The sequence below is a fragment of the Temnothorax longispinosus genome, chromosome 10, assembly GCF_030848805.1.
Source record: "Temnothorax longispinosus isolate EJ_2023e chromosome 10, Tlon_JGU_v1, whole genome shotgun sequence".
NCBI classification, from domain to species: domain Eukaryota; kingdom Metazoa; phylum Arthropoda; class Insecta; order Hymenoptera; family Formicidae; genus Temnothorax; species Temnothorax longispinosus.
Window position 1 is genome coordinate 7,533,998 of NC_092367.1, and position 14,281 is coordinate 7,548,278.

Genomic DNA, 14,281 nt, shown 5'->3' on the forward strand with positions numbered 1-14,281 from the left:
CCGGCTGCCGGCACAGCGGCACTCCCATCTTCCGGCAGTCCCGGGTCCCGCCGATCCCGGACGACCCGGACTCCCGGTACGGGCGGCGCGGCGCGAGCGCACAGCACAGCACGTGTGCTTTCACCTCTGCGCTGAGGCGCTGACCGGCCGGCATGTCCGAGCCGACTGAGCCAAGGCGCTTATCAGTTATCGATCGGCTCGTCCGATCACGGGCGCAGGGAAACACATGCATTGTCAATAAATAATCGTCATGAACGTCGTCATTGTCGTCAATACTCTCTTCCTGTTCCTCGATCAGCCACTCATCGTAGCTACGCGTCGCGGCGAATGGACGAATAATGGACGAGATCGAAGAAGACTCTTGGGTTGAGTTCGCCGAAATTCGGTCACCACCGCGTCGCGCCTCGCGGTCCGCGGTCCGCAGTCCGCGTGCAGAAGTGCAGAGTACGCTACTTGACGGGGATAGGGATAGGCTTCGGGTGGCCGGTAAAGCTGATCTTCGAGTTCCGACTGTTCCGAGACCTGAGCGAGTTTGATATTGATAACGGAGACTCTAATTGCCAGCTAATTGCGCCACGGACCACGGACGTGTTCGACGTGGTACTGCTAGATGGTCGAGTAAATTTTCATCAGTAGGTAATTGAGATATGGATGAGTTGGCGGAATAATTAAGGAATAATATTATTTAATTGTCTTTTTTTATCATCATTTTCAAGCCCGGATCTAGGCCAACCGAGTAAACGCGAACAAACACGAGCGAACAACTAGTTTTGCATTTGCAGTTAATTAAGTTGTTTATATATATATGTATTATTGAAGTTTGAAGTAAATTGTTCATTCGTGTTTCTTTACGCATATATATTACAATGTATACATATATTATGTAGGCGTAGATCCGGCTTTTGTAAAGATAAATCATAAATCATGCTGGATTCGACTTTTTCGCGAGCGTAAAAAGATTTATTTGATTTTATTTTATTAAAGGGCTTCCCTATAGTGTGACGGCCTAAAATGAATGATTTTTATAAAAGGAAAACGATAAAGCCACGTGATGAACAACTTTTCCCAGATATTTTACTATATTTTACTATATTTTAAGAGTGCATACAAATTTTTTCAAAATTTTATATCTGTTATTAAGCCCGTGCCAGCCATTTTTTTGGAGCGCCGCGAAAAAACGGTGACCACGCGTGCAGCCGTTGTAGTTGTCTGAAACAAAAAAGCAAAAGGATTCTTAATCTACTTGAGTGTGGCTATCGTCTGAAGCAGAATCATGAAAAAATATTGAAAATTTAAAAAATTATAGCGATTATAATTATTTTCGTCTTTTTTAGCAGACGTTTTTTAGCTATAATTTTTTAAATTTTCAATATTTTTTCATGATTTTGATTCAGACGATAGCCATACTCAAGTAGATTAAGAATCCTTTTGCTTTTTTGTTTCAGACAACTACAACGGCTGCACGCGTGGTCACCATTTTTTCGCGGCGCTCCAAAAAAATGGCTGGCATGGGCTTTAATAACAGATATAAAATTTTGAAAAAATTTGTATGCACTCTTGAAATATAGTAAAATATGTGGAAAAAGTTGTTCATCACGTGGCTTTGTCGTTTTCCTTTTAAAAATTATTCATTTTAGGGGCACACTAGCCCCTTAATAAAAATGTATATGTATAGATATGATACAAATACAACTGAAAGTAATTCCTTATTCAAGATATATCAGATATAATTTATTCAAGAATAAATTGCGAATGTTTCTTAAAATGGAGCGAAAATGGAATTGGCAACGAAAAAAGCATGACGTAGGTAAAATCAAGTCGCGGACTGCGCAGTGTCTCGTATATCTTTCGTGAAACATTAGTAATAACTAATATATTAATTATACCTATAAAAATCTTGGAAATAAATTAAATGTTGAATACATTTACATCTGATAGCTGAATAGAATTACACGCAAAATCATCGTAACCACTTTAATTGAATGCAATCGCAATGCGATCGAACAATCAAAATCTTATCTTAAATATATGTATACATATACATATGTACAGTTAAGATGTCTATTTTGATATCAAGAAGAAAAATATAATCATAAATCTCTTTAAGAGATCCTCATAAATACTTTATTGAATGTAAACTAGATGCTATATTTATATGCATCGTACATGTATGATATCTGAGAGAAAGAGAGATAAACTTATCTCTCGTTAAACTATTTCATTCGTTTCACTTGAAAATGTCATTGTCATTGTCAATGTCAATCAGATTAGATTTATTTCGTCTGATATACTTATGCAATATCTTAATAGAATATCCAATAATTAAAACCGCTTGTTGATTGTGATCAATATTCGTGAAACAGAAATCGATACGAGTTCGATATCAAATCGAACATATCGTAGCTTATAATAGGTATATCGCTATATCGTACGTTACAAATCAACCGTCACAATTGATTGCAAAACATTTCCATCAGAATTTTGCAAGATTCGCATGCCAAAATTATTTTAAATTATTTTAATAAGTAGACGACTAAAATTAGGAGCGACGACTTTTTTAAGTTCGTTTGGCTCGCACCGATCTCACGAATTTACGAATTTTTACGAATATTGATGAACCACGTGTTTAACTTAGCCAGATATTCGATAAACGGGTAGAGATAAGATGAAAATAATCGTGAAACTGTCTTTTTTTAACCAGCGGTATCTCGGGCATAATCGGCATAACCGGCATAACGATATTAACGATATTAATGATTCCTCTCGAAAGCAATTTTTTTAAAAGAGTCATAGTCACGCGGTCAATACGGTCAATCGGCTCAACACTTGGTTTACAAAGCCTTAAGGCATTTGGTAGCGGCCAATCTGACCTCCGTGATCTGCGAGATCGCGGTCGAATAAACATTATACAGGCAATTATTTCCCTGCAAAAAGATATTATTAGACGCTGACTCGGCGGTGAGTTTGGCGGAATTTGCTTTGTTCTGCAAGTCTCTCACGGCGATATTGGCTGTCGACAGCTTGAGGGCGACGCATCTCTGCATTTGGAAAATGTCATTACTGAAGCAGTTTGGGAAGATGCTGTCCAATTCTATTATCAGCGTACGTCCGGTCTGTGAGAAAAGTGACATAAATAGAACTCTTGCCGTATGCCTTTTTTTAATTAACACTCAGCGAAGAGCCAAGTATGCGATAATTATCGTAAAAATCTACCGTGATAAGGTTGTTGATAAAATCAAGTTCGCTCTTGATGGAGCTCTCAGCAGTGTCGACGCATTGTCGCTGAGCATCACTTGACGCTAGGTCCCAAATGTTTTTCAAACTATTAGAAGCGGTATCGTAGCATGGCTGCGCATTCTTGCCCTCTGCCTTCGCGGCTTCCACTTCTTTCTAACAATTAAATATACCAACCAATAATGTGCAATGAATAAATTAAAAGTTAAGATAGTAGCGCACTATGTAGTTGTATTGTTCCATAAGACGTATATAACGTTAATTGTGTTGTGTTATATTATATTAAACGTGGCACACACACACACACACTATTGTTTATTATACATACATATATCGTGTTGTTCAAATAAATATTGAAGACTTGAATGAAAACTAATTAAAACAAATTCGAAAAAACTGCAGTATTTGAAAACTTACTCGACACATTTCATAAACAATATTAATTATATTGTACCTCGATTATCATACGCAGATTTATTACTTACACGTATCGCATCAATTATCGGATTGCTGTAATCGTTGAGTCTTTGCCTTTGTCCTATCCAAATATTTTTTATTTTGAAAATTGTGTCATGCGCGATGTTACTTTGAAGACGCTCGAGCTGTTCTATAATATCCTGCACTTGTTTTTTCGATCTTTGCACACCAGTCCTAAGTGAATCCAAAGGATTAGCATTGACCTAAAAAAAAGTTTTTTTTTTCTTTAATGAACCTGAGTATTTTCAAGAAATTCATATTGTATAATCTTTGTTTGAATTCACAGCTAAATTTTGTTGATAAGAGTGTTATATAGAACTTGGCAAAATGAATTTTAGACGTTCCTGGAAAGACCAATTCTTTTAATTCAATAATTCATGATTTTTTAAATTAAATCTTGAAACTTTGAACAAACATTCTTCGAAAAATATCAAAAGTATTGTATTCGTCATTTTAGAGAGATTAGATTATTCTTGAAATAACTTACAGTACAAAAGGCAACTAAAAGACACACCGTTGTAGCGAGTCTCATGTTTATCGGTATCACTCGGGAGTTGCTCGAATTGATACTCAAAGCCCATTGACTGACTGACTGCAACAAGTTAATTTCACTCTCATCTTATATATAGATTTGTACATGTATACATATACTGTAGATAAATAACCTACACGGCGTTAGCGTGTATCAGCTTGAATAAATAAAAAAGGAAAATCCGATGAAGCGAAAATTTTACGACATCTACCCGTATACGTGCAATCTCATGTGGATTCCTTTAGCGTGAAATCCCGATAATCCCGGAACAAATAGAACATATTTAATTATGATAGTGTTCTAAGAATATCAGTTGTTAATCATTTTCGCTAAGAACATCTGTTTTTATTCCTTATCTAATATGCACTATACTCTCCCAGGTACATAGCACGTATCGTTCAGAAACGTTTTCAAAATGTCTTATACAAGCGTTCGTGAAACGTTACATACGTTCAAATAATATGAAAGCAAACGTGCTGGATTTCTTTGTCGCCGTATATAGGCTGTTATTCTTTATATATACTTTTTGCATAAGGTATTATGCATTGAATCTTTATTTCAGAATCTTACACAACGCAATTTTTAATATTTTAAAATTTTATGCGATACGTAAGATATCCATTTTGAGAAATCATATCAAGAAATAGGTCATTATGCGTCTTATCGTAAATCAGAATTTTGAAATATGTGAACAATACGTTTAAAAGAAATATTACAATATTTCAGCACGAAATATTTTACTTTGAATGCAAGTATTACTTTAGGTATTTATTATTGGATTTACTTACTTTATATTATCTCTGGTAACAATTAGAGTTGTATAAAGGAATTCTCTACACTTATGTGATCATGGTGCTTTATGGTACTAGAAAATGTCTATGTACAAACTTAATTAAATATTTATTTTTAGTTAATTTGTTTCCTCGATGAGGGCGCAAAATAAATCAGCAAAAATGAAAAGATTTTTTGGTATGAGATCACGATTGAAGGATAAGAACCGATAAAAATCAAAATGCGATTATTATTAGTGCGCAAAAGGTACATAAATTAATAATGATTATCTTAATTACGATCGTAGAGATAATAGACGCAAAAACAGTTTTTATGTATGATCATAATCAAAATAATCAATAGCGATATAAAAACTTTCGCATCAATAATTACGTCTGACTTTTATTGACCCTTATCCTTCTATCGAGATTTTATATGTAAAAACTCTTTAATTTTATCTCACTTATTTTTATTCGAAATGAGATCCACAAGAAGTTCGCGAAACAAGGATAATTTATAATTTCTAGATTAAACAGATTCAAATATACTTTATGATACCATTATGACATGTCGATCACTTCATTTGAGCTCTAACAATAAGACAGATGTCAAGAAGTGTAGACAGATGTTTCAGACTGCACAAACGTATCTTTTCGCAGAAAATTTGTTATTAATTTTATCTCCGTCTTACTAAAGCAATAATACCTTTATGTCGTCGATAATATCATTAATGATAATGTTATAAATATAGTATATGTCGCGTTTCGATAAAAAAATGTGAAACATACCATATCACATACGCAAACAATTATCTATTTTAACAGAATATTATATTTCATGGGAAAGATAACGTAGATTAAGCTTTATTTGTGACAAAACAGAAGTAAGTTGTAACGATATTAAGTGAATTTCCGCCGAAAATTGGTTTTGCGAAATGTATCTGTGACGAAGAGCATTCGCGAGTGAATTATGTATATCAACAAGTAATTGCTGCTTTGCAATTATTTTTATTTATTTCATACAGAAAAAGGGAAAACTCTCCTTTGAAGCAGATAATAAAATCTCAAAGTATGCCGTGAACTGTGCAGGACGTTCACGGCTAACATAGGCTTCAATTATGGAGAACGTGCATGGTGACTACGAAACTGTCATTTTCAAATCAACATTATCTTGACGATTTTCCTCGAGAGAATAACTTCAAATAGCAAACTAAATTATAATCGACGAATACGACACATTATAGGTAAAGATAAAGCTCCTTTTACACATGTTCGAGGCATTTGGTAGCAACCGATCTAGCCTCCGGGACTTTCAAACGTGCGGTCGTGTAAACATTGTTCAGGCAATTAGTAGCCTCCTGAACGACGCTTTTGGATGCGGATTTAGCGGTAGATTTGACAGACCTTGCATTGGTCTTTAACTTTTTCACGCTAGCCTTGCTTATCCCAAACTGATTCTTGACGCAACTGTACAATTTTTTGTCGCTAATTGTAAGTCTCGAATTGGTTTTGTAGCAGTTTGGAAAGATGTTATCCAGTTCTTCTATTAGCTCGCATCCAGTCTATAAAAAAAATTAAACACGATAGTTTAATGATTAATCACTCGATAAAGAATAGTCGATATGTGATTACATATAGATAGATTGCAAAAATCTACCGTGATAAGATGATTGATAAAATGAAGGTTCTTTCTAATAGAACTTTCCGCGGATACTTGGCATTGCCAGGCGTCGGTGGTTGCTATATTGATGATATTCTCAAAAGTATGAAGAGCATAATCGTAACATACTTGAGCATTCTTGCCTCTCGCTTTGGCGTCTTCCACCTCTTTCTAATGATAAAAAAATCAACAGTGATTAAGCTAATGCATTATTATGTTTATATATTTATATCACTTTATCAAATGTCATGTTTTGCAGTCATTAAAGTGTGTGTGTGTGTGTGTGTGTGTGTCACAAAAATTGAATTTTACCTGATAATTCGAGATAGCTTAGTGGAGTCACACATTTTTAAATAAATTTGAGCGCGCTTCTGACTTATGAAAAGCATTTAAAACGAATAATCTCTAATATTTTTAATACAAAATAGCACGGAGAAATTTATTTGATATACCTATATATATATATATTTCTGAGGATCTGTCAAACTCGTGCAGCTTGATTACAAATTAATTATGAATAACTATATACTTACATGTATCGTATCGAGTATTGGATCGGCGTAATTATTGTACTCTTTTATTTGTTTATACCGTTTTTCCTCGACCATCAATTTTACGTCCTGGTCAACATTATCGCGAATACGTTCAACTCGTCGTACGGTTCTTTCCACGGTCCGTTTCCTAATCCCTATTCGAATTCGATAAATATCCAAAAGGGTTGCATTGGCCTAAGGTCGAGAGTAAAAGTAATGTTAACAAAAGCGTTATTTTGAACAAACGTATATTTTTTGTACCAGCGTTGCTAATAAATGTAGGTACATATATGTATTGATGGCAGTATTGTCGATAAATTGATGAGAAATGATGAAAAGGGAGCTTTACTCGTTTAAGGAAGAGTGAGATATATATATATTATATTTGTGAGTTGAGATATTTATTTTATTTTTAATCTTTTTTACATTGTATTTCCTTTTTATAATGTATTTGTCTTTTTTAATGTTAAATCTTAAATTCAATGCAATTGTAATTCGCCAGTACGAAATAATAACTAAAACGTATGAATCGGCCTGACTGGCAATAATTTTTATCGTGCGTCGTGACGATTCGACCATTGATTTTGGCCCGATTAATCGTCAAGACGTTTATAATCTTTGATACTTATACATATAAGCATCTCATTTTTAATGAGATTAATCGGGATCTTGACGATTAATCGGGCCAAAATCAATGATCGAATCGTCACGACGATTATAAAAATTATTGCCAGTCAGGCCGATTCGATTCATACGTCTTAGTTATTAAATCTTAAACTTTAAATTAATTATGAGGACAAGATCGTATCTATCACAAATTATTTTTCAAAAGAGAAAAGAGACTTACGGTGCAAAATACAGCCAAAAAGCATAATGCTATGGCGCTTTTCATACTTGCTCGTTCACTCGAGAATCACTCGAGAGTCGTACAAATTGACACCAGAAATACACTAACTGACGATCGATATTAATTTCATTCTTTTATACATTTGACGTCTCGATGGAACATGAGTTCTTAATGGAATACCATAATACTACATTTATTTTGATAAGCTATTAGAGATAGCATAGAGTATAATCCATTTTCATGATAAGATGCGACTTATCGTAAACAATGTTTAGAGTTTGCACGAAATACGCGATGAGTGACTGATGAGTCGCGATCGAGTAGGGAGTAGGTAAGGAAACGTATATCGGCGAATAACTCCAATAATTTTTTAATTATTTTTATTTCTCTTGAGTATATCAGATACATAAAAAATATCTTTTAAAACATATATCGTATAAAGCTCTCAATTTAGAGGAGCGTACGATTAACAAGCAAAGTTTTGCTTCAATACGCATAATCGTAACGACATATATCCTTGGCAAATTGATCGTTTTGATTTGACTCATTGTCAGGATGTATCGTTTTCTCTCGAGTATTAATTATTTCAAACGTAATCGACAAATCGTAATCGACAAATGCACTGTTAGTAACGCCTGTCTTAAGCGACCAAATCATATCTATCCTCTTTGTCTCGAACACATCTGGAATTAGACATCATTGCGCCCTCACTTTCGAAGCGCGCTGACAAGTAAGACTTGTCCAGACATTTGGTGGCCTGTAGAACGACGGAGTCGGACACTGGTACTGAGCTGCCCTCGATGTGTTTGACGTCCTCCTCAAACTGCTTCACGTCGGTATTGACTTTCGCGAACTCAATGAGGATGCAGCTCGCCTCTTTCATAGTATCGTCGCTGTGGCAGTCCCTGATGAGATCATTCAATTCTTCTATCAGATTATTTCCAACCTGTGGAAGACACGACAATCGACGTCATTACTGATTATAATTCACGTTAATTACATTCAGATCTCAGAGCAAAGAGATTCGAGTAAGTTAATGAGACTTACCGATATGAAGCTCTCGAGAAACCGAAGGCTATTCTCAATGGATTTCTCAGCATTTTCTTGACATTCTGTAGCAGCTTTGTTTGCTACGTCGGTATGCTCGATTATGGCCTGACGATTAGTTTCGTAGCAGTCTTCCGCGTCTACGCCTCTAAACTTGGCGTTATTTACTTCCCTCTAAAATACAAAATTAATGACTAATGAGTAATGATTATATTTGACAGATTATTTGATTTGCAAATTTTTTGACAAACTTGACTCGGGTCTGGATTATAAAAACGCAAATTATCGTAATATATATCAGTTGCTTTATTTAAAACAAGCGGCTTTTAATACAATAGCAACAGCATTTTGCAACACAATATTTTCATATATTATTGAAACGATACACTCTCAGAAAAGATTTCTAGATACAATACTATTAGGATCGAAATAGGGCCAATCATATTTAGTATTGAAAGAAGAATATTTTAATCTTAAATAGAGGAATTCTTAAATCTAGAATAATTCTGAGAAAATTAGAGGGATAGCATCAAGATTATTTTATTCTAGATTTAAGAATTCCTCTATTTAAGATTAAAATATTCTTCTTTCAATACTAAATATGATTGGCCCTATTTCGATCCTAATAGTATTGTATCTAGAAATCTTTTCTGTGGGTGTATTGTTACACGATTATCCAAATTTTCATGCACGAATTGACATTGATTAGCACTTTATCTTTAATATAAAAAAAAAAGTTGTGAAATGCACTAAATGTTAACAAGTGCGTTCTGCATAAAAGACACCATCAACATCATTCCTTAATCATATAATTATACATAATACAGTATAATACGGAATGAAATTACGAACGTGAGCCTTATTGTCTCACATTCTCTCGTTATCTTTTATAACAGTTTCATAACAGTTCAAAATAGCATTTTATTTGCATAAATCTTTACATTTCGATAATAAATATCGAGATAAATTTATCGAGAGATCGATATCTAAAAATATTTGTTCAGTATGTATATTACCTATGTATCTTTAACAACTATAGTTTAGTTAGGTAACGAAATAAGTTTAGATTACGAAATAAATGGACAAAATAAACGCAGTATATACGTCTCAATTATATAAATTAAATCGGTTCGAATTAATACTCACGCGCATCGATTCGAGCAATAGATCGACATAATCTCTGTGACTATCCATTTGTTCCCAGAATCTTCTAAGCACTGTCACGACGGTGTCCTCCTTAGTATCAGCATAGACACGCTCGACTCGCTGTAAAGTACTCTCCACGTTCCGTATTGCGCTTCTTACTTCTAACCTTCGTATTTCCAAATTATCTTTTAGTGGAATGGGAGCATAGACCTAAGTGCGAAAAATAAATGCTGTATTTAACGCGAAAGCGTTATTTCAAGCAATCGTATCAATTCTTGCAACTCTCGCCGATTTGAATCAACATTTAAGTTTAGCCAGTGAAAGTATTGTACAAAACGATAAAAGAGAAGGAAAATTTAAATCGCGCTAAAAAAAAGAAAGCGATTCCGAACATTCCCAACTTCAGAAAACATTTCATTTTAAAAATAATATTATATATATGTTAAACGTTTATTTTTATTATACAAACTTCCATCTTGGCTATCTTTTGACCGCTTTGACGATCTTTTCTAGCAAAGAAAAGATACTTGAACTTACGGTACAAAGTACAGCCGAAAGGCACAACGCTATGGCGATCAGTTGCATGCTTGCGTACTGGTGTCACCTGGGAGTGGCTCTGTTAACAAGAGAATTCGACTAACTGATAAGTATTACATTAATTACGCCTTTTTATATACAAGGTATGATAAAAAAAAACATTTTAACAAGCTTCGAGAGGTGGTAGAAAAGGAGGGGAGAACAATTAAGATAAGCATCCTGCTTAATCCTACTTAATAATCAATGTCTAAAAATGTTTGATCTCAAAGATACCAAGTCAATATCGCTATAATAAATAGTAGTCCTGTTTGAACTTTGAAAAGTCTAATTATTAAGTTTATTTGATCATAATGAAAGATTGCGGAATATTTCGTCTTTAATTCTGTAACCAACATCTTAAAAAAATTACCGAGTCCGCGTGCAATGGTGCTATTTAATCTCTATCACTTCTACGTAATCGTACAATAGATTAGATTCATTAGATTTAGATAATTTACATTATATAAGTTTTGTGAAAGAGATAACGCGTGTTAAAATTCATTTGTATGTGATGTTATGAAGATAATACGCGGCTTATCGCATCTAATTTTGCGACTTTACGCGAAACGTACGCGCGATGAAGGTCAATGGCAACTGACAAGCGTATAAGAATAGCATGGACAAATAACTCTCGTTTTGCAGATATTTTTATTTCTTTCACACATTACATTACATACGGAATTACTCTTTTGAAAAATAGTATGAAACTCCGACCTTGGGACATGTACTACGAACTATGCTTTATATAGTTTTATTCGGTACAGAGTTACAGAGTGTCGCGTAATATCGTGATACATGTTTTTCTTTTTCGAAATGACAATCTTGAGACGTCAATTCTGACTTCCTGATTTTCTCGAGAATTACACTTTCAACGAACAATAGTCGTGATCGGCAAATGCAGTGATCTTAAAGTTATGGGCTTGGTTTTTCTGTCGCGGTTGCCACCGGTCGCACTGTTCCAATGCATAGAGTGAGTCCCGTTTTTATCGAAGATCCCGTTGTATATGTGACGGAATAGGCCTGTTTTACGCAGTTGCTAGTCTGCGTGACGAAATTCTTGGACACGGGCGCCATAGTGGTCTCTGCGGTAATTCTGTCCTGTTCCAAGGACTCCAGAGAGGCTTTTGTTTTCGCCAATTCGCCGTTGATACAGCTCTCCATCCTGTATCTGTCAGTATTGTGACACTCCAGGAAGACATTGTTCAAATCCGTCAACAATGTTTCTCCAGTCTGTAGGGAGGGGAAATTAATGCAATTAGAATTTCAGTACTAATACTATTAATAACTAATTACAATGAATCGATGTAACTATCGTGAAAACATACCGAGACGAGATTGTCGACAAAACTGAGAGATTTATGGATGGAGTGGCGAGCGTCGTCTACGCATTTTATAGCATCGTCATACGCCTCATTCTCACTCTTCTTGATACCATCGACGGCCTTGTCGTAGCATGACTCCAATGATCTCGTGTCTTTGCCCGCCGCCCTAGCGTCGTTTATTTCATTCTAAAGATAAATAATTCTTTAATATAACATTATAACAAATGAACTAATGCATTTTACGTGTCTGTTATATCTATATTTTATCAACCATCAAAGTCATCGAACTATTATCATGCATTATCACGGAATTTTACGTGTATCTTTGATCTTTTACATTCAGGTACATGTATAATCGTTTAGATTTAGATTCACATAGGTTTTTCGACAAACTTGAGCTTGATTCTGACTTGAAGAAAAGACGTTTAAAATACTTGTACATATAATTTTTATTTAGAGTAACATTTTATGATCCGATAGTTTAATATAATCTTGAGACGATATTATTACTCGATTATTCGACAATTTTCGTGTACAAGTGTCACAATATTATAACTATATGTATATTCGATTATTATAAGTATACATTATACGTATATTCGATTATTATGAAAATATTACTCGGCTATCTAATGCACTATATAATTAAAGGATATAATTTGAGATTAAGAATTCAGATCGCAGCGATTTCATACGAGTTATAGTTTCGAAGATCGATATCTGATACCCTGACAATTTGTTAGATTCGTCAATAATCACGAGACAAAAGTGAAAAAAATTACAGCATCTTGATCGCAGATCGATTCTAATTATTACTTACACGTATTCCAGAAATTAATATAGTTTTATATGTTCTGTGGTTGTCTTGTTCTTCATTCCATTTTTCCGAGATTTGTCGAAGGGTATCATCCTCGGCATGGATACGGAGTAGTTCTAGATCACGTATAGTGGTCTGTACATTCCATTTCGTGTTCCTTACTCGAATCCTCAGATTTTCCAAACTGGTCGACGTCGGAACGGCTTCGATCTAAAATCGGGGGGAAGGGGGATGAGGGACAAAATTAACAAGCGCATCATTTAGATTGCAACTACACGTTCGTACGAGTTTTATCAATTTCAATTAGTGTTTAATTATAATATTTGGGTTAATCGGTAAAGATGTTATACAAAAAGATAAAATGGAATTTTAATACTTTGAGGAGAACAATACAAACATTTTTTCCTTTGCAACCATAGTCGTCTTATTTATCGTTAAGTAATGATCAATTTTATTAAATCTTACCAACTATGCTTTAAAAACTAAGATTTTGTACAAATAAAATCCAAACTGTTGCATCTATTAATTTAACTAATTGTTTTCCAATAAGAAACTTACGGTACAAAGTGCAGCCAAAAAGGATAATGCGATGGTGATCTTCATGATTGCTTATCGATATTACCAGGATGTCGCTCGAATTCACACCAAAAATCGGCTAACTGACAAGTGGTATTAATTGCTCCGTTTTATATATACAATGTCTTGGTAAGAATACCAATGATTATTACGATAACGATCGTAGAGATAACGATTACAGAATCTGTCTAAATATTTTTTCAGCTACACTCTCCCTCTTACCGTGGCCCTTAATCTTTTTCGTGATTTTATATCAAAGTCGAGAGCCACTTAATTTTGTCTAACTTATTTTCATTCTAAGCGAGCCGCGAGAATTTCGCAAGCCATCGATTAACTCATATTTTTTAGATTAAACAATTAGTTATTTTTGCTGTAATATTTGCTTATAACAACGATCTCCTCGAGACTCTAAGCAGATGTCAAAAAGTATGAACAAGTGTTTCTTTGACAAATGACTGTTTAAACATTTCTTTTTCTCAGAAAATTTATTATGTAACATCGACATGTGTTTGCGATAAGAAATTTTCCTCGTTAAAAGAGAAAGATTCCGTTAGCAAAAATTATTATTATGTCCCATAAGGATCTTTATATCCGTATAGGTTTTTTTTACAAACAATTGACGAAGGTTTTTAAAGGTAAAATCCCCATGTTTTAACAAACTGCCTGCAATATCACATGAAATTGTTCGTTTAGATAAATGTAATTTTTCAAAAATAAATTCTTTCTGTTGTTGATGCGGCTGCA

At 34.4% G+C, this 14,281-nt stretch overlaps 4 protein-coding genes across 5 annotated transcripts; all 4 read right to left on the reverse strand.

The window, feature by feature from the left end:
• Positions 1-2,097: 2,097 nt before the first annotated feature.
• LOC139820628 (uncharacterized) lies at positions 2,098-4,327 on the reverse strand. Of its 2 annotated transcripts, none has more exons than XM_071791034.1 (4): positions 4,199-4,327; positions 3,720-3,914; positions 3,214-3,390; positions 2,098-3,113 (listed from the first exon to the last, which is right to left on the reverse strand). In XM_071791034.1, the coding sequence occupies exons 1-4, from the start codon at positions 4,241-4,243 to the stop codon at positions 2,832-2,834; spliced, it is 699 nt and encodes a 232-aa protein (XP_071647135.1). In that variant the 5' UTR covers positions 4,244-4,327; the 3' UTR covers positions 2,098-2,831. The 2 variants fall into 2 exon arrangements, with proteins under 2 accessions (XP_071647135.1, XP_071647136.1); XM_071791035.1 differs by having other exon boundaries at positions 4,226-4,311.
• Positions 4,328-5,217: 890 nt separating this feature from the next.
• Positions 5,218-8,295, reverse strand: LOC139820694 (uncharacterized). The gene is made up of 4 exons (XM_071791140.1): positions 8,054-8,295; positions 7,207-7,401; positions 6,671-6,844; positions 5,218-6,575 (listed from the first exon to the last, which is right to left on the reverse strand). Exons 1-4 carry the CDS (start codon positions 8,096-8,098, stop codon positions 6,276-6,278), a joined length of 714 nt encoding a protein of 237 aa, XP_071647241.1. The 5' UTR covers positions 8,099-8,295; the 3' UTR covers positions 5,218-6,275.
• Positions 8,296-8,408: 113 nt separating this feature from the next.
• LOC139820846 (uncharacterized) lies at positions 8,409-11,314 on the reverse strand. Its single transcript, XM_071791425.1, has 4 exons — positions 10,784-11,314; positions 10,247-10,456; positions 9,101-9,274; positions 8,409-8,999 (listed from the first exon to the last, which is right to left on the reverse strand). The coding sequence occupies exons 1-4, from the start codon at positions 10,829-10,831 to the stop codon at positions 8,694-8,696; spliced, it is 738 nt and encodes a 245-aa protein (XP_071647526.1). The 5' UTR covers positions 10,832-11,314; the 3' UTR covers positions 8,409-8,693.
• Positions 11,315-11,451: 137 nt separating this feature from the next.
• Positions 11,452-14,272, reverse strand: LOC139820845 (uncharacterized). The gene is made up of 4 exons (XM_071791424.1): positions 13,520-14,272; positions 12,965-13,171; positions 12,148-12,330; positions 11,452-12,052 (listed from the first exon to the last, which is right to left on the reverse strand). The coding sequence occupies exons 1-4, from the start codon at positions 13,562-13,564 to the stop codon at positions 11,735-11,737; spliced, it is 753 nt and encodes a 250-aa protein (XP_071647525.1). The 5' UTR covers positions 13,565-14,272; the 3' UTR covers positions 11,452-11,734.
• Between the last annotated feature and the right edge of the window lie 9 nt (positions 14,273-14,281).